Consider the following 24,024-nt stretch of genomic DNA (forward strand, 5'->3'; position numbering starts at 1 on the left):
CAGCCTGGGCAACAGAGCAAGACTGCATCTCAGAAAAAAAAAAAAAAAAAAAAAAAAAAAAAAAAAAAAAAAAAAGGAATGGCCAGGCATGGTGGTTCACATCTGTAATCCCAGCACTTTGGGAGGCCAATGTGGATGGATCACCTGAAGTCAGGAGTTCGAGACCAGTCTGGCCAACATGGTGAAACTTCGTCTCTACTAAAAATACAAAATTAGCCAGGCGTGGTGGCAGGCACCTGTAATGTGAGCTACTCAGGAGGCTAAGGCAGGAGAATCTCTACAACCCAGGAGAGGGAGGTCGCAGTGAGCCAAGCTCACGCCACTGCTCTCCAGCCTGGGCGACAAGAGTAAAACTCCATCTCAAAAAAACCACAAAAAAACAACAAAACAAGTAATTAATTAAAACACACATAGACAGAACTGGTGAAAAAACAGATGACCCAACTATATGCAATCTCCATGAAACTCACTTCAAGGAAATGACATATGCAGGCTAAAAATAAAAGAAGAGAAAATGACAATTATATAAACATTAAAAAACAGGTGCTTGCTTCCGCAGCACATATACTAAAATTGGAACGATACAGAGAAGATCAGCATGGCCCCTGTGTAAGGATGACATGCAAATTCATGAAGCGTTCCATATTTTCTTCTGTTTTCTAATGTCCTAAACTGAGGAAACTGAGGCTCCTGTAAGTGAAGTCACTGAACCCGTTAAGTAATATTCCTAATTCCAACCACATTCCTACCTCCTCCTCCAAAAAGAAAAAAGAAAAAAAAGGGAATGGCTAGGTTATATTAATAACACATAAAGTAGACTACAGAGCAAAGAAAATTACTAGGGACTAGGAGTGACATTATGTAATCAGAAAAGGATCTATTAACCAAAAAGACATGGTGACCCTAAATGTATAAGCACCAAACAACACTATCAAAATACATAAAAACTAATCAGGCTGATGCAGGGCGTGGTGACTCATGCCTATAATCCCAGCAACTTTGGGTGGCTGAGGCAGGGAGCTTGAGACCAACCTGCAATCCCAGCTACTCAGGAGGCTGAGGCAGGAGAATTGCTTGAACTCGGGAGATGGAGGTTGCAGTGAGCCAAGACCATGACATTGCACTTCAGCCTCGGGGAAACAGCAAGACCGTGTCTCAACAAACAAAAAACTGATCTGGCTAAAAGGAGAAATAGATAATTCTGTATGGGTAGTTTCCTGAGGTTAGTAGATTTTTATGGTTGTCTTGGGCAGATGCTATAAGCAAAAAGAGCAAAGCACATTCAAAGAAAGAAAAATAGAAATCATAAAGATAAAACCATACATCAATAAAATAGAAAAACAAAAAAACACAGAAACAAAAAGCTAGTTCTTAAAAAAATAGCAATGAATTTGATAAACTTCTAGCAGGACTGACAAAGATTAAAAAGATAGAAGACATAAATCACCACTATGAGGAATCAAACTGAAAATATCATTATATATCTTGCAGTTATTAAAAAGATAATTAAGGAAATAGTACAAAAACTTTATGTTCACAAATTCAACAACATGGAAGAAGTGAACAAATTCCTCTAAATTCAGAAACCACCCAAAATGCAATCAAGATGAAACAGATACTCTGAATAGCTCCATAACCATTAAAGAAACTGAATGTATAGTTAGGAGATCCTCCCCCAAGTATCTCCAGGCTTGAACAGTTTTATTGGAAACTTCTACCAAATATTTAAATAAAAATTAACATCAATTCTGAGCTTAGATGCAAAAATCCTCAATAAAATATTAGCAAATAAAATTCAACAATGTATAAGAATTATATACTGTGACCAAGTGGGATTTATTCAGGCATGCAAGGTTTGTTCAACCATTGAAAACTAATCAATGTAATCCACCATATAAAAAGGATAAAGAAGAAAATCTTATGATGATATAAATTGACACAGAAAAAGCATTTGATAAAATCTACCCACCCATTCATGATAAAAATTAAGAAATCAATCTTTCAGTATATTAGTATAGAGGGAAATATCGTTATTTTTTTTAAGAGATGGAGTCTTGTAGCCCAGCTTAAGGTACAGTGGTTCAATCATAGCTCACAGTAGCCTTGCTCAGCTGGGCTAAGTGATCCTCCTGCCTCAGCTTCCCAAGTATCTGGGACCACAGGCATGCACCACCATGCTCAGCTAATTTTTATTTTCTTTCAAGATGGAGTTTCACTTTTTTGCCCAGGCTGGAGTGCAATGGCATGATCTCAGCTCACTTCAGCCTCCACCCCCTGGGTTCAAGTGATTCTTCTCCCTAAGCCTCCCGAGTAGCTGGGATTACAGGCATGCACCACCAAGCCCAGCTAATTTTTGTATTTTTAGTAGACACGGGGTTTCACCATGTTGGTCAGGCTGGTCTCGAACTCCTGACCTTAAGCAATTCTCCCACTTCAGCCTCCCAAAGTGGTGAGGTTACAGGTGTGTGGGGAAGAGATGAGGATTCACCATGTTGCCCAGGCTGTTCCTGAGCTCAGGCAATCTATCCACCTCAGCGTCCCAAATTGCTGGGATTATAGTTATGAGCCACCTCGCCTGGCAGAATTCTAAATGTATTGCTAATTTTGGTTCATGTTGCTATTTGTTGTGATTAGTTTTTGGAGGAAAAAACCCGTGTCTCGGGCCTACTGCTTTATACGAACACTTAACTATCCAGTGATATACTCATACAGGCTGTGGGCCCTGTATGGTGAACCACCCAAGAAATCAGCTCCTTTTTGGAAGAAAGGACCATATGGAATATATCTTTCCTATCTTGTTAGGGCTTATAGAGAAGAACATTTGTACTTTGACAGAGACAAACGTGAATAAGTATGGCAGATTCAAGGCATAAGATGTAATTGTCCTTACTTCATCAGTTACCCTAGTATAAATGTTTGCAGATTTGTCTTTTTTTTACTCATAAATTCTATTTTTATATTAAAAGAATCTATAATCTGAGACTGAACTTACTTTTTTAGTCATCTATATTTTGATCTTTTTTATTTTATATATATATGCAAAAGTAGAGTTGTCAAATATATCCTTTTTAAATTTTATGTCTTTGGGATTGGGGTGATATTTAAAAAGTTCTTTCCATCTCTCAGATTATAAATGCAAAATATTATATAGTATCATCATGTAACCAAATCCTCAATAGACTGTACTTTATATTACTCATTCAAACAAAGGCTTAAAAGGGCACTGTAAACCACTGATTGTTAACAAGGGACGATTTTGTCACCCAGGAGCATTTGGCTTTGCCTGGAAACATTTTTGGTCAACACGACTGGGGATGTGCTACTGACATCTAGTGGGTAGAAGCCAGTAATACTGCTAAACCTCCTACAACGCACAGGGTAGCCCCTTCCCCCTACCTCAACAAAGAATGGTCCAGCCAAAAATGTCAATATGGATGAGGTTGAGAAGATCTGCCACGAACCATTTCTCCTCTGTGACTGTTCAGATCCCCACTGTTTCAGGATCTGTATATCATAGAACATTGAAAAGAGAGTTGGGAAAGAAAGAAAAAAGCAGGAACTGGATAAAGAAATTTTGGTAAATTGGAGAAAATCCTTTTATTTTATTTGTACTGTCCTTAATTCAGTACCTCTAATTCAGCTCCCAAAACTCAAATTTAACAAACACCATTTTAGAGAATACATCAGAAAAACGAAAAGAAAAAGTCCTGACAAACACTGGCATACTTCCTAAGGGACAAAAGCATGAAGAAGAGACTAATTATTATGTAAATGCCTTTATTTGAACTACTACATTGCTATCAGATTACATCACTTTTCAGAGTTAGAGTAACATAATACCTTGGAAACTATAGCAAACAGCTTGACAAAGCAAGAGTACATTAAGTCCTACATATATACTTTTATTTTTAGTGACCACATTTCTCTGTTTTAGGTGTAAAATTTAAAAATATATTGTACACTTAGCGTACTTGGCCTACCAAATCCTAAATTCTGAGCATACTCTCTCCTCAAAAGTATCATATTCAACAGCATTTTTAATTTAAAGAGAGAGTTTGATGATACAGGTTTTAAAACAAATAAGCATGTATTGAACTAAGTGACAAAATATTTCAATTGTTTACAGCTTACGTATGGGAGGGAAAGATGCAAATTGAAGGTACATTTTTCTTCTAGCTATAATGTATGTTTTACTTACTTGGAGACCCCTTAAAAAAAGTAGCAAAATCAGCAGTCTTGTTTAATGTAATCAAAATATTCTTAAATGTACAAAAAAGGATCATATAGAAAGAATACTGTAAAAAGATACTGATCTTAAAAATAAAAGAATAAGAAAAGCTTCTTCTATTACATTCTGCACAGCCAGTTACTTCGGCAAATTTTCAGTACTACAAAGATAAGCAAAGGATACTCATATCCAAATACCCTCTGACCATAGTTCTCAAATAAGAACTAGCATACTGGATGGAAAGCAAAATTACTGTCTAATAATATTCATATCACATCATCTAAGTGAGTCCCAAGAGAGGGACATTCTAAGAGGGCAAAAGATAACAGAGCGAGAAATAACATACGGCAATGGGAAATGTCAAGGGCAGCATTCTAGGAGAGAGTAAAATGTTTTGGCTATGAGCACATTTCAGGCGTGCCTGAAAAATCCAACTCTGACTATGGGAAAGAGGAATTGTTTTGATTAAAACCCTTTCCCCTGAGGGCTCTCATGCTGAGCTAGTCTTGTTAATCAAAATGAAAAGTTCTTTGAATGGCCAAGAGTTCCTTAAGCCATAAGCACTTCACCTGGAAATAGCTGACCTGTGAATCATGCACCTGGGAGCAAGGCTGTTTTATTCAGATTGGTTATTTTACACTCTCTTCATTCCCCTGCCCATCAAACATGCAAAAACAGTCATGACCATCTTGGGCTTTACTTCCACAAGGTCTTCAGGAAGAGCGTACACTCTGGCTCCGATTCTTCTAGCCATTGACACTGCATACCTATTTTAGGGGGAAACAAAAATCAGGATGAAATTCTTGTCCGTTAAGGACATCACATAAGACATCTATTTCTTCATATATGATTATTATGCTGTGATGCAAAGATTCCATATTGATAGTTCCAATTAGAATAGTTTTTCTTTTTCTTTTCTTTTGATTTTGGTTTTGATTTCATTTGTTACAGTAGGTTTTTAAGCTCTACTATTTGGAGCCAATAATATTTATTCACTCTTTTGCTCCAATGTGAGGAGAGAATTAAGCTGGAAGCACCGACTTTATATACATAATTACCTAGGCTGTCTATGTGATCAATGTTGGTATTCAGATTGCACAAATAATAACATACACTCATGTCATCTTAGAGATATGAGGTGAAAAATCATGCAAGATGCAAAACCCAAGTTGTTAGGCAGATACAATGAATACTTCCAAATATTCATGAGAGGGGAGACAGTCTACATGTGGTACATGGAGAGGGTGGCTGGACCAAAAACTAGAAAAGGTAGACAAAGGAAGGGACAGAAGAACTAAGATGTCCAGGTAGGGAAATTTTCAGGAACACATCTCAACTAATCCATGAAGCATTTTTAGGTGTGTTGGAACCAGAATCTTAAAGATGATTAAACCATCGAGTTTCTAGAAAAAGAGGTTTCAAGAGCTCTTTATGCATTTTAAATATTAGAACTCTATCATATCTGCTAGAAATATTTTTAAAGGAAAAATAAATAATGTGCCTAACTCCAAAGTTTTTCAAGAATGCTTCTTAGCTGTTCTATAATACAGGGCTGTGGATGGATTTTCAGTGTCTAATTAGTAAAGTTTTCATGGGTCACCCATGAAGCCAGGTCACACTCTAGGTGTTTGGTGAAGAAGAAAAGAGGCTGGTAGAAAAGACCTAAATATTGTTGAAATGCAAGAAACTTTCAAGGCATAGTCTTCTGTGGAGGCCTAGCAAGCATTCTGTTAATATGGGAACTGAGGAAGATAAATTCAACAAATGTAATAAGAATGATCTATGTATAGTAAAAGAGACATAAGTGGATAATGTGTTTTTTAAAAAAGAATGAGATAGACAGATGAACACCCTAAGCTCATTTTTTCCTTGTTGTAATTTTTACTTAATTTGCATTCAAATATATGCTACATAATTTCTGTAATCCACCGAAGCAATATTTGACTAAGCACCTAGTAGGCCAAGCACATGGCTAGGCTCTTATAATTTTTAAAAAATTTAATCTTTATAAAATCTCAAAGGTAAGTATTATTGCCCCCAGTTTACTGCTGAGGAATCTGAGGCTCCAAGAGGTTTCCACCACGGTGACGTAACTCTTAAATGGCAGCACCTGAATTAGAGTTCAGATCCATCTAGCTGCAAAGCTGTGTTTTTTTCATACTACTATGCAGTCGCCCTTACTTGGCATTATTGTGCTTGTCATCTTCTGTTAGATTGCCACTCTTCACAAGGTCATAGTTTATACAGCCTGGCTGGATGGCATCAATTAAATCCACAACTGCCAAACTGGAGCTGATCGTTTTGTCCTAGTGTGAAAGGAGAACAAATCTTAGAATTTTGATACATACAGATTAACATGTGCTTACTTATATCAAGTGCCAAAAACAAAGCCCAGTGAATTCATAAAGAATCATGCCATTAGCCCAACAATAATTCTCACTCACAAAGAAACCAAAGGTGGCCTTCCCAAATGATAGATATTACCCAGAAAACATAATATTTAATAGTCACATATGGATTCTGACCTTAAAACTCTGAATGGAAGTTGATTTTCCAGCTTCACTCAACGTTCTGTTCACCCAGTTCACAATGATGTCGTCATTGGCTTTCTGACCATCTCCAAGATCTTCCAGGACATTGAGGGTATATCTAAGAGAAGCAGCAGCAGAAAATATCATAATCTACTTTATGAGGAAAAATGCAAACATCAGAAAGATGCTTTATCTTCCATTTTTTATATTCCTTTGATTTCAAAGACTAAAAAGTTCATGGAAAGAGATTCACACTCTGTGAAAAAAATATTTCAAGCAGTAGTGGCTTGCTACTGATCTACCCTTTGTAGTGGTGAGAGGAGAGCAGACTGACAGTGCTTTAATGAGCAGGTTCAACAGCCTACTGCAGGCACATTTTGTACTATTCCAATAGTGGTAATGGCATAAAATAAACTGTGCTTTGGCTGGTACCCAGTCATAATGAATGCATTTCAGCATTATGGTGATCTTCATCAGCATTACAGAGAGATCTTCATTTTCAAATGAGCATGAGGATGTTCATAATTTTGTTCTGACAATTTTTTTATTCACTGACACGTTAAACGAGGCCAAAAATCTACATGTCAGGCTTCCTATTTTTTTAAAAAAGGACTAGCTATAGTTCTGCTGCCTAACTTGGAAGGAAGCATCCAAATATATTAATTAAACTCATTGCGGAGTATAAATACAACATATTTCAAAAGTGTAGTCACTGACATGTTCACTTATTAAACATAGTAAGGACTAAATCACAGACCTGTATGACAGTAAAGCTTAAACGACTAAAATTGTATACTATACCTTCTCATCAGCTGCCAGACTAAAGCTAAAGTCAGGGTTTGGTTCCCATCATTCAGGTCTTGCCCTCCAATGCCAACCAGAGAAAATTTAGCAGGATGCTTCCCTAATTCAACAGCATAGTTGCAGTTTTCTAGCTGCAAAGGCACAAGAGTAAATGGTTAAAGATTTCCATTTGTTTAATCTGCATACGTGTGTGTATGTCTTGTAAATGCTAGGTTATCAGTACACAAAAACAAAGAAGACACAGTTTTTGTCCTCAAGAAGCTCCGAGTCAAGAGTTTTAGAAACAAAAGAAACAAATCGACAATAAAAATACTCTAACATACACAGCAACTTAATTATCTACCTTTTTCATGTTGGCTCCCAGTTTCGGGTATGGAGGCTTATTAACCTTATTCCAGTCAACAGGAACTTTAATTCGTTCATATAACTGTAAGATTACCAGAGCATCTTGCAGGTCACTAATGATTTAAAAATAATGTAATCAGTGTTTTCAGGAAGCTGGGATTTGACTTTCCTTAGAAACAGTAACACTACATTGTCAAACAAGATATATAAAACAATAAATAATACCCAAGGCTCATATTTTCTATCAATCTGTGCTGAAAACAGAGCTAAGACCATCCACTTCATTTATAAGTATTTATTGAGAGTTTACTGTGAGCAAGTCACTGTTCTAGAGGCTGGGCCCACAGGACAAAAATCCCTGTCCTTGCATTAGAGTCAGAGAGCTAGACAATAAACAAGTACATGGATACACAATACGATTTTGGGGGTGTATGTAAGTGCTATGAAGAAAAAATAGGGTTAGATGTTACAGAGTAGCAGGTGGTAGTCAGGAAATCTTTGAATCAGTGATTGGAATACAGTAAGGGTATGAGCCATTATATGTGAGCAAACAACGTTCTAGCCGGAGAGAACTGTGAGCCAAAGTCCCTGAGTGTTGCAAATGGTCTACTTAAAGGGCTCCCCAGTCTCTGTTTCTTTTTTGCCTTTCTTTTTTTTCCCCTTAGAAATAGGATCTTGCTTTGTTGCAACAACCATAGCTCACTGAAGCCTCAAACTCCTGGGCTCAAGCAACACTCTCACCTCAGCCTCCAGAATGGCTGTTTCAAAATATAAACTATTTGCTCCCTAGGGTACTATAAAGACATTTATACATTCTATCACTTACAGTTAATGATCATATAAAGAAATAACTTCGGCTTTTGTGTGTTTGGAAAATGATGATGGAAATCACTACTCAACATATTCCAATATAAATAACTGCTACAAATTAATATCTAGAAAGTCTTTAGAGCTGTCATTATTTGTGTAACATCCCCTCATGACATTCATAACCATTTACAATAGCAGTAGGAAGGCTTACGCATAGAGATGGTTTACATGGGGATTGACACCAAGAGAATTCATCCAGTTACGGAAGGTTCTTTCTTCACGAGTTTCTCCTGTTAAGAATATTCACACACTTTACTGATTTATTAAACACTTTATGTATGTGCGTATAGTGCCAATCCACATATTAGATTATTTTATCTCTCTATTCAGATCTAGAAGGTTTCAATAATACAAGTTTCTAAGCATTCTCTTAAGTACATACATTCTCTCTAGATACAGGCTTATTTTTAAAATTTGAACTTTATTTATTTATTTTTGAGATGGAGTCTCAATCTGTCACCCAGGCTGGAGTACAGTGGCACAATCTTGGCTCACTGCAACCTCTGCCTCTGGGATTCAAGAGATTCTTCTGCCTCAGCCTCCTGAGTAGCTGGGATTACAGGCGGCCACCACCACGTCCAGCTAATTTTTATATTTTTAGTAGAGACAGGGCTTCACCATGTTGGCCAGGCTAGTCTCAAACTCCTGACCTTGTGATCTGCCCACCTTGTCCTCCCAAAGTGCCGGGATTATAGGCATAAGCCACCGTGCCTGGCCTGAACTTATTTTAAAATTAAAGAATACAACCTTATTCTAACCAGTTAAGTAACTTAAAGGTTTATGAAGATTTGAGTCTCCTTCTCAAATCCTTCTCCAATATTTCCTCAAATCTGCATTCCCCAAAGTAACTGATGTTATCAGTTTAGTTAATGGTTTTATAGAAATATCAGTGGACACTCTTTGCATTTCTTAATTTTTTTATTTTCTGAGACAAAGTTTCGTTCTTGTTGCCCAAACGGGAGTGCAATGGCATGATCCTGGCTCACTGCAACCTCTGCCTCCCAGGTTCAAGCGATTCTCCTGGCTCAGCCTCCTGAGTAGCTGGGATTACAGGCACCCGCCACCAGGTCTGGCTAATTTTTGTATTTTTAGTAGAAACAAGGTTTCACCATGTTAGCCAGGCTGGTCTCAAACTCCTGACCTCAGGTGATCCTCCTGCCTTGGGCTCCCAAAGTGCTAGGATTACAGGCATGAGCCACAGCACTCAGCTGCATTTCTTAATTTTTATAGACTACCCTTCATGCATATATAATCTGGAAAAGGTAAACTCTGCCTTTCCCAAACTTAAAAAAATTTACCATATATTATCATTTGTTTTTTGAGGAGGTAAGGGTGAAAGGAGTTGGGGTTAGTTCCAGTTACACTGACTGTGGATGAATGAAACATAAATACATAAACGTGGTCTAACCCTAAAGATTAAAACTAAATAAATATTGATTTACGAAGTGGCTTTACATTAAATGACTCGACTACTTTTTTTTTTTTTTTGAGACAGAGTCTCACTCTGTTGCCTAGGCCGGAGTGCAATCACATGATCTCAGTCCACTGCAACCTTTGTCTCCCAGGTTCAAGCCATTCTCCTGCCTGAGGTTCCCCAGCAGCGGGGATTACAGGCTCGCACCACCATACCCAGCTAATTTTTAAATTTTTAGTAGAGATGGGGTTTCACCATGTTGGCCAGGCTGGTCTTAAACTGCTGACCTCAGGTGATCCACCTATCTTGGCCTCCCAAAGTGCTGGGATTACAGGTGTGAGCCACCACACCCGGCCTCAACTACCTTACTTTAAAAGTTCACTTGTATTGTCCTTTTCTGCTAGTTTTTACTCAGCACCTGCATCTACTTGTTGCAGATATAAAAAAATGTATTCAGTCAAAATTTAAAAATCATTGTGGCCTCTGTATTTCGACTCTATAGTCCCACACATTCAAATTTGAGAAGTTTTTGGTTACCTTCTAATAGAGTCCAGTCAATATCCTGGTTCTCTGGCTTAGTTAGTGCTGGGTATTTATTAAACAGATTAGCCACAAAAGCTAAGTTGAGTTTGGGGTTTCCACTGACAACATCAGCAGGGGTAACAAACTGTCTGCAACCTAATTTATCTGCTTGTTGAAGCATACTCTCAGCTCTCTTCAAATCATCTGTTTCCTGTTGAAACAAAATAAGAAGACTTTGTCAAAGGCCATACTAAAAATATAGAAAATTTCCCCACAATCGTAGTCTGGGTGTACAGTTCTACTTTCTTTTAGCCAACATACGGTACTTATTATAAAATTGTTTTGAATGCAAAAAAAATAAAAATAAAAAAAAAGTTGGCCCTGTTGGAGGTGCAGTACCTTTAATATACCCTAGATGGCACCAGATCACATAGCAAACTACTGAGTACATTTAACTAAATCGGATTAAGAAGTTCATGTAAAAGGTTGGGGGAAACTCCCAGATTTTGTTTGAAAATCTGTAGAGAAAAATATACATTCACCATCTTTACTTTCTCTGGTTCCACTTTTCCTTTTTTCCTTCTCAATAGGAAAACAGTTTCAATTCTTATAAGCCATCTCACGTTAAATATTCAGATATTTTCAGTGGAATTATGTTAAACAGTAGTTTTTTTCAAATGTGCGTATCTACAATGAATATCTACCAATTATTAAATGTGAAAGGGTATTAACTCTAGTGCTACTTAAGTCTCATTTAGAAAATTGTGTTCATTTTCTGTAAATTGTGGGTTCATTATCTTCAGCCTGGCTGATTTTATTTTGCTGGTTTACTAATTTCTGCTTTGGAGTTTCTCCTTTTCTCTACTGACTGTCAGCTGAACTTCGCTGAGGCTTCTGGGTACTGTGCATTAGGTCAATGAGCTTCATGACAGAGTCGACGCCTTGCAATCCTGGAACTTCTGGGGCTGTGTTTGCAGCAGAAGGAACTAGAAAGGAGGGCGTTGCTGGAGTGAACTAGAGAGAGAGAAAGTTGTGCTGAGCTGTGGAAGATGGCTCCCCTGGCTGAGGGAGAAGACAGATACCTTCATTCAGTTTATGCTCAAAGCCCAAGGGAAATGCTTGTGAACTGTTGCTTGAATTGAAGAGAAGCAGAGAATCTATTTCCACTGATTTCTTTTTAACAGATCAAACCTACTTAGGGCAAGAACGTAGCAGGAATGGTGGAAGGCAAGACCAAGGATTAATCTCAGGGAACTGAAGGATTAAAAAAGTTAGGACGAAAGGAAGGGAATTTTTTCCGTTACAAAGAACAAAAGAAAAAAGTTAAATTGAAATTAAAAAAAAAAAAAAAAAAAAGGTAAAACTGTACAGAGTTAAAATTAGGCCTTGGCTGGACATGGTGGTTCACGCCTGTAATCCCAGCACTTTGGGAGGCCACGGCAGGAGGATTGCTTGAGCCCAGGAGTTCAAAACCAGCCTGGGCAACATGGCGAAACTTTGTCTCTTAAAAAAAAAGGCCCTAAAGAAGGTGTAAAGCTGAAAAAGATGAAGGACACTGAAAATCACAAGAACAGCATGAGCAAAGGCACATGGGTGGTGGTGGGAAGGGAGGTTGGGGTGAGGAATGCAGACTTTTGGCAAAATAACACTGACTAGAAATGATAGAACAAGATTTGTGGGGTGAGTGCTAAGCAGAACATTTTGGACTGAATTCTAGAGTCAACAGAAGAATCCTTGTCGGATCTGAAGAGGGAAGTGACAAAGGAGTGTTTTAAGATCAATCAGAAAGGACTGACTACAGAAGGGGTGTATCAGATCACACAGCTAGCCATCCCAGACAGCTCCCTTCTTGGACAAGATGGCCCCTCATTCCTACCAAGAGTGACCTGAGCTGAAGAGTTTTACATTTAACATATAGACAGAAATATAAGCACGCAAGTCAGGTACAAATTGAGTTATGGTTAAGGGCAGTATAAAAATGGTTTAGCCAGTGCAATCCACTCCATCCTATGGCATAATATGATAGATATGTGGATTTTGTTCATTAGTAGCATGCATTCCATATCTAATGGGTACAAAAAACACAGAATCCTAGAAACTTGGGACTAAGTAGTCCAGTCTAACTCCTTACTTTATGGATGAACAAAGTGAAATCCAATTTTGAGAAGAAACTTGTCCAAGGTCACTAAACAAATTAGTGACATACCCAGGGAACATGGTATCTGAGAATAATTCCCTAAATCAGATTTCATAGACTGGGAGTTTGTAAAACATATTAACATTACTCTCAACACAGAAAAATGAATATATGTATATATAAATATATAGTCACTAAATCTATTACTGTGGTTATAATCCAAATACTTGGAAATGGTTAGCTTCTAGTTGCTTATTTCCCCATACTTGTTTTGAATATTTTATGCCATCCATATAAATCAATACCACAACAACTATGGAATTCACCAACAATCAAAATAAATCTAAGCTAGTTTTCTGGCCTCTGAATTACATGTACAGTAATACATTTTAAAATAATGCTTAAAATTATCAAATCCACTTCATACAATTGTAAAAATTATTGTATTTATAAGAAATTGACAATAATTTTGCAAGATTGTAGAATTCAAAAGAGCAGCTATACTTACATTAAAACCTGACATGTTAATATCTATCTGTGGTTCACCTTCCTTTTGTCCTTTTGGTGCAATTTGATTGAGAAGATGGAAATAGGCTTTGGAATCCTACAAAGAATTGAATATGTCAGTGAGATCGCGGTTACAAGGAATGAATGTATCCTATTGTCTCATGTTTGGAAGGCTATTTGCATTGGATTTTTTGAGAATATATGGCACAAATCTCTGCCTTCTAATTTAACAGGTGTCTTCCCCAGAAAAGTCCATCTATCTGGCCTTATATCTGTCTTGCATATGGATGAACTGGATTTTGGCATGACTTCACAATTATTAAAGCCATCAATAAAATAATGCTAATAAACATATAACCAGTTCTGTACCTTCACTGAATTACTGAAGTCAATAAGCTTGATAGACAAAACAAGCATTTAAAAAAGTAGGAGAGCAGAAATCCAGGAAGCATAGAAGAAAGAGAAAATAAACAAGTTATATCATTACAAAGCACAATGCATATACCACAACCTATGAAGAAGAGATTAGCTATGTTGCAGATGTATTTAATTGTAAATTTAAATGACAAAAGATTAAATGCTAAACATTTTAGTTGCTAAAATAACACTGAACCCTCTATGATCTGAACGTACTTAACAAAACAAATGTCTCTTTTCGTTTTAAATCCCTGGACTCTTTTATCACTTGAATGTTGTTTTCTTAGAATCCCAATACATAAAACAATGGGGTTGGCTCACAGTCAATAGTCAATGTGAATTCAGGTTGTATGGACAACACAAAACACAGCTTGAAAACCACTGTACTCGCATAAACACTTACTAAGAGCCTTCACACGTGTCAAGTAAATTCCTGCATCTTCGGAATTCTAGAGGACAGGAATTTGAGTCAAGATTTCTTAATCCTGCCATATGTGAAGACCACCTTCTAGCTATGATCTTAACAGTTTCCTGTTACTGGGCCTTGAAAGTCCAGACAGACTACGAAGGTCTGTTTCTCGTAGTCTATGTGCATACAAAGCCCTGTGGAAGTTGCTCAATATGTCAATTACTGAATCCAATTCCCAAGCTACCAAATCTAAATGTCTGGGAACTGCCTAGAGAGGTGCCTTTTAAACCAGCTACCCAAGTGAGTTTGAAACTCGGTGCCATAGATGGTTCTAAGAATGGGGAAAACCAGGTGATTGAAAGCTATTTCAGAGCAATTCATAAAATGGCAACTCTGATCTTATTATTTGGGGGCATAGCATTTACCTCCTAAGGAATAGTGTACTACAACTGTGAAAGTGCTTTAATTTCCAATGTCTTGCTAAAGCTACATAAACAATTTATAATCTAAACCTATGCTCTTGAGAAAAACAAGCGAAGAGCAGACCCAGCAAAATCTGTATTTGTTACCCTGAAAAGGTCTTTACAGGTGAAAATTTGAACTTGAATACAGATAATCTGGAAGTTAGTTTTCACATTACCAAACAATTCTTTGCTTTTTAAAAATATTCAAAGCAGGCTTCACTTAAAAAAAAAAAGATATTCTCTGTACATTTAAAATACATCCCAGTACATACAATCCATTTACAGTTGGCTTGCTGATTTTCAGGAACGCATCTAGTGCATAAAGCAAAATATACCTGGCTGGCCAGGTGCTATGGCTCACGCCTGTAATCCCAGCATTTTAGGAGGCTGAGATGGGAGGATCACTTGAGCTCAGGAGTTAGAGTCCAGCCTGAGCAACACAGTGAGACCCCATCTCTATAAATAATAATAAAAAAATCAGCTGGACTTCATGGTGTGCACCTGTAGTCCCAGCTACTTGGAAGGCTGAGGTGGGAAGATCGCTTGAGCCTGGGAGGTCAAGGCTTCAGTGGGCCATGAGAGTGCCACTGCACTCCAGCCTGGGTGACAAAGTGAGATGCTGTCTCAACAACAACAACAACAACAACAACAACAACAACAAACCTGGCCAAACATATTGTATAATTCAAAGAGAGGGAAGTGTCAGTTGGTCTTATAATTTTGGGGCTATTCTTAATTTTCATGGATGAAATCAGCAGTACAGGCATCTCACTGCTTCCTCTCATCACTGAACAAAATCATATGATAGCACAGTATTGTTTTCACAGCCTTGACAATCAGTGACATCTGATGAAGATCCTTAAATTTGTTCCTCGTGTACCAGCATCTGGATGTCAGAGTTGAGGCAGCTAAGAAGAACTCCACACAATGTTTGCCATAGTAATGTTAGCCCTCTCTGCATGAGAAGCCAAAGGCAACATGTGATAAATGTCTTCCTCCATTGTTCGTTTTTCCTCACTGCTCATGATAACAGTGAGTTAAATAAAATCAATTCAAGGCAAGAAACACGAGGGTCTTGTATGTGCCACATACTGTGTTATACGTTGGCTTTAGCAGGAGGGCCCTGGAGCAGGGGCTGAGGTAGGAAGGATACACAGACATAAATAAGAGCTCATCACTATCCTGGAGGAACTCACATCTGAAGGTGGGATAAAATGACAAAAGGGAAGCCAAATAAAAAAGGGGAAGAGGAAATCATGAGGCCCTTCCTCTCTCTTCTAGGTGTGTTTACTAACAGGTACACTGAGGCCTGGGAAAGGCAGTTAAGAATAGAATAGTCATGTCCTATTCTTTTATACTCCATGTTTAACAATAGGCAGAATATAACAAATTAGCATTATAACATAACAAATTAGCATAATACTCTAACCTTTTTCCCCAAAATAAAACATAGGTGCTCATGCTCTTTATCTGGCTCTACTTCTCTTCTAAAATCTACCTTCAGGGCCAAGAGGCAACAAGGCTTGGTGATACAGTATTAGAATTTTCCCTCAAACTGGGATGAAATCCTCCAGCTATTATTATATCCCCACAAAGTGTTGTGGTTCTTTGAATAGTTACCTTGATGTCAGCACTAAAGTTATTAATTTTTTGCCAACCCGAGTTTTCCAAATGAAAGTTTGCCCATCTAAGTAGAAGCTCTTCTGGAGATAATTTCATAAGTTCTTCCAAAGTCTCACCATCTCGGAGTAAAGCAGCCAAAGCTAGAAGAAAAAGCAAAAAATCCCACAATCATTATATGACATAATAACGGTCATGCCAAGTTGATTCACTCTTTTGACACTGTTGAGTAACAGAGGTGCAAAAAACTACTATGACATAGATCTGGTTTCAAGACACTCATAACCTATTCAAAAAGATAAATATATATAAGTAGATTTAATAACATAATACAATTTATTATTTTCTCTGTTATTTTTCACATTCCAAGTAACAAATGAGGTTACGGCCTTTAAGCTTACATTTTCACATTATGTAGTATGTTTGTATAAACTGTTCTTATTTAACACTTCTAAAGTCAAGGATTTGGGGAAAGATGTTTAAAATTTGGGAACCTTTTATTTAACCTTTTGGTTAAAGTCAAAGATTCTGGGAAAGATGTTTAAAATTTGGAAATATTTTACCTCACTTTTTGATTAAAGTAATCTAGAAACACTGTGGTATTTGTATTTAAGTATCATTAATCAATTAACCCTTGAAGTCTCAAGCCTATTTTAACAGGAATATAATTCAACCTTATTATTTTCTTTTTCCTTTATTTTTGAGACAGTCTCGCTCTATTGCCCAGGCTGGAGTGCAGTGGCGTGATTTCGGCTCACTGCAACTTCTTCCTCCTGGGTTCAAGTGATTCTCCTGTTTCAGCCTACCGACTAGCTGGGACTACAGGTGCGTGCCAGTATGCCCAGCTACCTTTTCTATTTTTAGTAGAGACAGGGTTCTGCCCTGTTGGCCCGGATGGTCTCTAACTCCTGGCCTCAAGTGATTCACCCGCCTCAGCCGCCCAAAGTGCTGGGATTACAGGCATGAGCCACCATGCGGGGTCTCAACCTTACATTTTCTATAGCACCCAACAAGTAAAGTCTGCTCAATAATTTTTTGTTGTTGTTGAGAAGCCAAGCTTTTTTTGGTAAATATTTCCATAGGTCATAGGCAAAAGCTTGAGCGTTTACAGAGAACTGTCTAAATTTAAACGTTGTTTTAAAGAAGTTGTGCAGTCTTTATGCAATAACTGCCTCCCATAAAATGAGATTAATATTGGACAAGAATGCTGAAACTGTCTGATTTCTGAAGGGGTCCAAGTAATACCTCCATCAGGCAAATTTCATCTTCAATGGACTTGGCTTGATATTATGCCCCTTTGACACTTGGATGCTAAGAGCAGAGGCAGCATGACCATTTGTATAGAGCCCTCCTTCCACTCCTTATCTCCACCCAATCAAAGGCTGGACAAGATTAAACAGCCCAACATCTATGCACCTGAGACCTTGTAAAAAATAAATCATATATTACATGAGCCAATGCCATTTTATTTTGTTTTTTCTCTTTCCTTCTTAAATGGACTTCAACCCCTTGAAACAAAACATGCACCACTGTGAAGAAGGCAGCAATTAGAACAATTTTATTTATTCAAAAGCAGGTACTTTTTTAAATTGCATTTTAGGTTTTGGGGTACATGTGAAGAACATGCAAGATTGTTGCATAGGTACACACATGGCAGTGTGATTTCCTGCCTTCCTCCCCTTCACCTATATCTGGCATTTCTCCCCATGCTCTCTCTCCCCACCTCCCCGTCCTTCCCCCATTTCCCCCCAACAGACCCCAGTGTGTAGTCTCCCCTCCCTGTGTCCATGTGTTCTCATTGTTCAACACCTGCCTATGAGTGAGGACATGCGGTGTTTGATTTTCTGCTCTTGTGTCAGTTTGCAAAAGCAGGTACTTTTGAGTGGATTCAAAATGTAAGTGTATGGTGGGCACAGTGGCTCACGCCTGTAATCCCAGCACTTTGAGAAGCCAAGGCGGGCGGATCACCTGAGGTCAGGAGTTCGAGACAAGCCTGGCCAACATGGTGAAACCCATCTCTACTGAAAATACAAAAATTAGTTGGGCATGGTGGCGGGCACCTGCAATCTCAGCTACTCAGGAGGCTGAGGCAGGAGAATCACTTGAACCCAGGAGGCAGATGTAGCAGTGAGCCGAGATCGCGCCACTGTACTCCAACCTGCATGAAAGAGCAAGGCTCCCTCTCAGAAAATAAATAAATAAATAAGTATAATAAATTCCTAACAGTACAAAAAAGACTTATAGTGGATAGATGTATAAAATAAGACCACTGGCAGACATGATGAGACTTGGACAATACTGAGAATCCCAAACATGTAATCTTCTCCCAAAGTAACTGAGGATTGAGATGGTGATGTTAGGGATTTCTGGAATGAAATCTGAGTATTTGGAGTGGTGTTCAGTATTTTAAACTTTTCAGAGGTTAATGTAGTACCTCCTAGGACCTCAGGGGAACTGTATGGAATATGCTTAATACATTCTATAAATCCACAATGTGACATAAAAAAAAATCTATGCTGAAAAAGTGATCCTTCTGTTGGTTCAGGAATGTGAGACCATTGAGGGTAGGTTAGAAGATTTTGAAGGGCGTCTAAATCTATAGAATATAAAAGTTGTTAAAACTAGGAGATAGGCTGGGCATGGTGGCTCACACCTGTAATCACAGCACTTTGGGAGGCCAAGGTGGGCGGACTGTTTGAGTCCAGGAGTTGGAGATCAGCCTGGGCAACATCATGAAACCCCATCTCTACAAAAGTACAAAAATTAGCTGGGTGTGGTGACTTGCGCCTATAGTCTCAGCTACTCAGGAGGCTGAGGCAAGAGGATCGCTTGAGCCTGGGAGTTTGAGACTGCAGTGAGCCGTGATTGTGCCACTGTACTGCAGCCTGGGTGACAGAGTGACACCTTGTCTCCAAAAAAAGGAGATGGTGCAAAATGGTGGAGCTGAGGGTGGTAAAGAGGTAGGATTTATGTAGGCAGAGCAGAAAAAAATAGATAATCAGGCTGGGCATGGTGGCTCATGCCTGTAATCCCAGGACTTTGGGAGGCCCAGGTGGGTGGATCACCAGGTCAGGAGTTAGAGACCAGCCTGGCCAATATGGTGAGACCTTTTCTCTACTAAAAATACAAAATCAAGCCAGGTATGGTGGTGCATGCCTGTAGTCCCAGCTACTTGGAGGCCGAGGCAGGAGAATTGCTTGAACCCGGGAGGCGGAGGATGCAGTGAGCCAAGACGGTGCCACTGCACTTCAGCCCGGGCAACAGAGTGAGACTCCATCTCAAAAAAAAAAAAAAAAAGAAAGAAAGAAAGAAAGAAAAAGGAAAAAAAAATACATAATCAAGTTTTAGGACTTTGGGAAAGCTCCTTAATCTCTCTGTGCTTTTGTGTCATTGTTGCAAAATTAATTGTAAAGTGCCTGACAAATGTGAATTTCTAATAGAAAGTCATGTAATTATGCTATTTTTCTGAAAAACTATAGCATTACCTTATGTTCATTCTAGTTATCACCAATCACCTCCATTAAGTGAGAGCATGAACGTCTACATGACTAGAAAAAAATACCCAATAAACAATTTCCAGAATAGTTGTGTTCCATTACCTTCATTCCTGCTTAACTCGATGTCAGCGAACAAACCGATCTTAATGATCTGCCAAAGCAGTCCCAAAACCAGATGAGGTTTCCCAGCCCTCAAATCTTCTGCACCAATGTTCACAACATGACACCCAATGGCAGAAGCAGAGTTCAGTGCCAAGTTCAAGTTTTCCTGCAAGACAGTCAAATTACACACTTGCTTCTCAACCTTTCCATTTTTTAGCATTCTACTTTCTTCCTTTACTGAAAATAACACTCAATGAGGAAATTAATACCTTGCATTAATTTTATCCATATATGTGTCACAGAAAACAAATTCCAGACTTCTGTGTTAAAAAGCCTAGCTAAGACAAATTTCAGCCTTATTGCTATTGCCTTTTGCAGAATCTCATGAGAAGTTAACATATTTTTATTTGTTCCCTTTTGAAGTATGCTGGCACTAAAGGAAAAGGCTGAGTAGCACAGTAAATTTATCCATGTGAGTAAAGTGCTATCATTCCAAAAATGCCTAAGGAGAGGAACCAACAGTATTCATGTGCCCAAAAGAGTTTTAGAAGTTATCAATGTCCACATCCCAAGAGGCGCTCTTCCCTGAGGGAATTTTGCTAATAATTTAATGTTCAATTGATAGAAAAGAAAAATGTTCCATTCCTTAAGCACGCCAGTTAATTAGGAGCTTACATATTTTTGCTTATCTCTGTAGTGCTTGAGCACATTATGAAATGAAAAGAACATAGAACTTTGAAATTGGAATGGGATTTGAACCTCCGTTTCAACATTAATTTCAGGCAAGCTCAGAAACCTTTCTGAGTCCCAGTTCTGTCCGTATAATCTGGATAACAATCCCACGCTCAATAGTTTTTACAAGGATCAATTGGGAACCTACAGAGTGCAGAGCCTCAAGTCTGTGAACAGGTCCTCAAACAGTAATTTCATGTTAAAGGGAGGGGAGAACAATGCATACCTGAATGATGAAGGGCGTAAGTTTCTTCTTGTTGATTGCTCTTTCGTCAATGGTATCAGGAACTGAAAGGTTAATCATTTTACTGAAACAAAAAATGAAAAAAAAAGTTGATTTACTTTTATTAAGTGTCTATAAATACTTACAAATATTTTAAAGCTTACTAAACATCTTTTTTACGTACTCTAAAAATGCAAATAGATGACTTTTATCATGTTGATCATAATAAACTACCCAAATGGAAAATAAAGATTAAAAAAAAAAAAAGACCAGGCCTGATGTGATGGCTCATGCCTATAATCCCAGCACTTTGGGAGGTTGAGGCGGGAGGACTGCTTGAGGCCAGAAGTTCCAGACTAGCCTGGGCAATACGAGACCCTGTCACCATAAAAAAAGATTAAAAAATTAGCTGGGCATGGTGGCATGTGCCTCTAGTACTAGTTACTCAGGAGGCTGAGGCAAGAGGATAGCTTGAGCCCAGGAGTTCAAGGTTACAGTAAGCTACGATCACACCATTACACTCCAGCATGGGCAACAAGTGAGACCCTGTCTCAAAAAGAAAAAAACAAAACAAACAAAGAAACTCTGGCCAGCTATAGTGGCTCGTGCCTGTAATCCCAGCACTTTGGGAGGCCAAGGCAGGCAATCACCTGAGGTCAGGAGTTGGAAAGCAGCCTGGCTAACATGGCAAAACCCTGTCTCTACTAAAAACACAAAAATTAGCACAGTGTGGTCGCGCGTGCCTGTAATCCCAGCTACTCAGGAGGCTGAGGCAGAAGAATTGCTTGAACCCAGGAGGTGGAGGTTGGAGTGAGTGGAGGTCATGCCACTGTACTTAATCCTGGGCAATACAGGATACAGCAGGACTCTGTCTCAAAAAAACAAACAAACCAAAACCCAAAAACCAAAAAAAACAAAAAAACAAAACAAAGGAAAACACCCCAAAAAAACAAAACAAAAAAAGACCAAAATATGTGTATAGTAGCGGGCATCTCTGAGCAGAGGATTAGAACAGGCTTTATCATTTAATTTTTATTTTTGTTTTTCTCATTCTTTTATGAAAATAACTTGGATATTGAAAACAAAACTTGGGCCAGGTACACTGTGGCTAACGCCTATAATCCTAGTACTTTGGGAGGCTAAGGCAGGCAGATTACTTGAGCTCAAAAGTTCAAGACTAGCCTTGTGGACAAGATGGTGAAACCCCAGACCCCATCTCTGCAAAAAATAAAAAATATAAAAAAAAATTAGATAGGCAAAGTGGTGGATCCCTGTAGTCCTAGCTACTTGAAAGGCTGAAGTGGGAGGATTGATTGAGCCCAAGAGGTCGAGGTGGCAGTGAGCCATGATTGAATCACTGCACTGCAGCCTGGGTGACAGAGCAAGACCCTGTCTCTAACAGCGATCAGTGAGTAAAAAAAAAAAAAAAAAAAAGGAGAGGTCAACTTTATTGAATATATTTTAAAGACAGATAAAATCCTGCAGTGAAAATGAGTCTTTTCCACAAAACAGTAAAATTAGTTGAGCCTGAGATTCTTTCATTCACCAAATGTTTACTGAGTGCCTCAACAATGAGCCAGACACTGTATTTGGTGCGGGCAGTATAGTGGTGAGAGAAAGATTAGGTAGGCTATAGTCTGTGACTCATTAGGAAAAATCTCATTTTGTAAAATCTAGATTTAGACTTCAATATTTTTTATTTTATTATTTTTTAGAGGCAGGGTCTAACTGTGTTGCCTGGGCTGCAGTACAGAGGCACAATTATAGCTCAAATCACTGCAGCCTTGAACTCCTGGGCTCAAGGGATCCTCCAACCTCAGCCTCTAAGTACCTGGGATTACAGGTGTGAGCCACTGCACCTGGCTCTAACATATTAGATGTTCATAATACTGCCCTAATAAATTTTATTCTACATAGAGAAAGCCATGCTTCTTTCCATGCAAAATTTAAATCTTAAATAGTTCAATATGATTATCTCTTATTATTTTTATAATTTATATAATTTTTGAGTTCTGCAGGGTGAGCCCCCAGAGAGAGAAACTTCCAGTCTTCTCTCTATATCAAAATGAATGGGTCCAGGTGCGATAGCTCATGCCTGTAATCAGAGCACTTTGGGAGGTTGAGGCAGGCGGATCATGACGTCAGGAGTTCAAGACCAGCCTGGCCAAGATGGTGAAACCCTGTCTCTACTAAAAATACAGAAATTCGTCAGGCATGGTGGCAGGTGCCTATAATCCCAGCTACTCGGGAAATTGAAGCAGAGAATTGCTTGAACTCAGGAGGCGGAGGTTGTAGTTAGCCAAGATTGAGCCACTGAACTCCAGCTGGGGTGACAGAGTGAGACTCTGTCTCAAAAAAAAAAAAAAAAGAAAGAAAAAAAATGCATGGGAGGCTGGGCAAGGTGGCTCATGCCTGTTATCCCAACACTTTGGGAGGCTGAGGTGGGCAGATCACTTGAGGCCAGGAGTTCGAGATCAGCCTGGCCAACATGGTGAAACCCTGTCTCTACTAAAAATATAAAAATTAGCTGGGTGAAGTGGTGAGAGCCTGGAATCCCAGCTACTTGGGAGGTTGAGGCATAAGAATGCTTGAACCCGGGAGGTGGAGGCTGCAGTGTGCTGAGGTCATGACACTGCACTCCAGCCTGGGCAACAGAGCGAGACTCCGTCTGAAAAAACAAAAACGAAACACACACATGGGAAATTATTCACTGCCTATAAACGGAACACAAAGAAAGTCTGTGTGTGTGTGTGTGTGTGTGTGTGTGTGTGTGTGTGTATTTATTTATTTTTTAGATAGACAGGGTTACCCAGGCTGGAGTTCAGTGGTATAAAGCATAGCTCACTGCCACCTTGTACTACTCCTGGGCTCAAGTGATCCTCCAACCTCAGTCTCCCAAGTAGCTGGGACTACAGGCGTGCAGTCCCATGCCCGGTTAATTTTTAATTTTTTTGTAGAGATAGGGGTCTTGTTTATGTTTCCCAGGCCGGATCTGAACTCCTGGCCTCCAGCAATGTTGCTGCCTCAGCCTCCCAAAGGGCTGGGATTACAGCCATGAGCCACCATGCCCAGCCTATCTCACATTTCAAAAATCAGCTTTTCAAACAACCAAAATGAATCTATTGCAAAAAGAAGAATTTTATATCCTATAATATATACTGTCATGTGAAATATATCAATTGCACTACCCTAAGCACTCTGT

General features: G+C 38.8%; 1 protein-coding gene and 1 non-coding gene across 11 annotated transcripts in view; one reads left to right on the forward strand and one right to left on the reverse strand.

Moving 5' to 3' along the window:
• Window positions 1-543: 543 nt before the first annotated feature.
• On the forward strand, window positions 544-650 carry LOC116531950. Its single transcript, XR_004260648.1, has one exon. It is a non-coding gene; the product is annotated as a U6 spliceosomal RNA (small nuclear RNA).
• A 2,928-nt stretch (window positions 651-3,578) lies between these two features.
• Window positions 3,579-24,024, reverse strand: part of PLS3 (plastin 3) — a 93,219-nt gene continuing 72,773 nt past the window's right edge. For 7 of the 10 annotated variants that reach the window (XM_032250754.1, XM_032250758.1, XM_032250757.1 and 4 more), the window contains 12 exons: window positions 20,826-20,907; window positions 19,868-20,033; window positions 16,269-16,411; window positions 13,728-13,754; window positions 13,360-13,455; window positions 10,730-10,925; window positions 8,930-9,008; window positions 7,907-8,021; window positions 7,561-7,694; window positions 6,754-6,877; window positions 6,410-6,534; window positions 3,579-4,995 (listed from right to left, as the gene is read on the reverse strand). In XM_032250754.1, coding sequence (XP_032106645.1) covers window positions 4,863-4,995; window positions 6,410-6,534; window positions 6,754-6,877; window positions 7,561-7,694; window positions 7,907-8,021; window positions 8,930-9,008; window positions 10,730-10,925; window positions 13,360-13,455; window positions 13,728-13,754; window positions 16,269-16,411; window positions 19,868-20,033; window positions 20,826-20,907 — 1,420 coding nt within the window. In that variant the 3' untranslated portion in view covers window positions 3,579-4,862. Of the gene's footprint in view, window positions 4,996-6,409; window positions 6,535-6,753; window positions 6,878-7,560; window positions 7,695-7,906; window positions 8,022-8,929; window positions 9,009-10,729; window positions 10,926-13,359; window positions 13,456-13,727; window positions 13,761-16,268; window positions 16,412-19,867; window positions 20,034-20,825; window positions 20,908-24,024 lie in introns of all 10 variants that reach the window. The other 3 variants (XM_032250761.1, XM_032250762.1, XM_032250755.1) reach the window with 2 other exon arrangements.

This window comes from Sapajus apella, unplaced genomic scaffold (genome assembly GCF_009761245.1).
Source record: "Sapajus apella isolate SASKATOON/1434 unplaced genomic scaffold, GSC_monkey_1.0 scaffold73, whole genome shotgun sequence".
Lineage (NCBI taxonomy): Eukaryota > Metazoa > Chordata > Mammalia > Primates > Cebidae > Sapajus > Sapajus apella.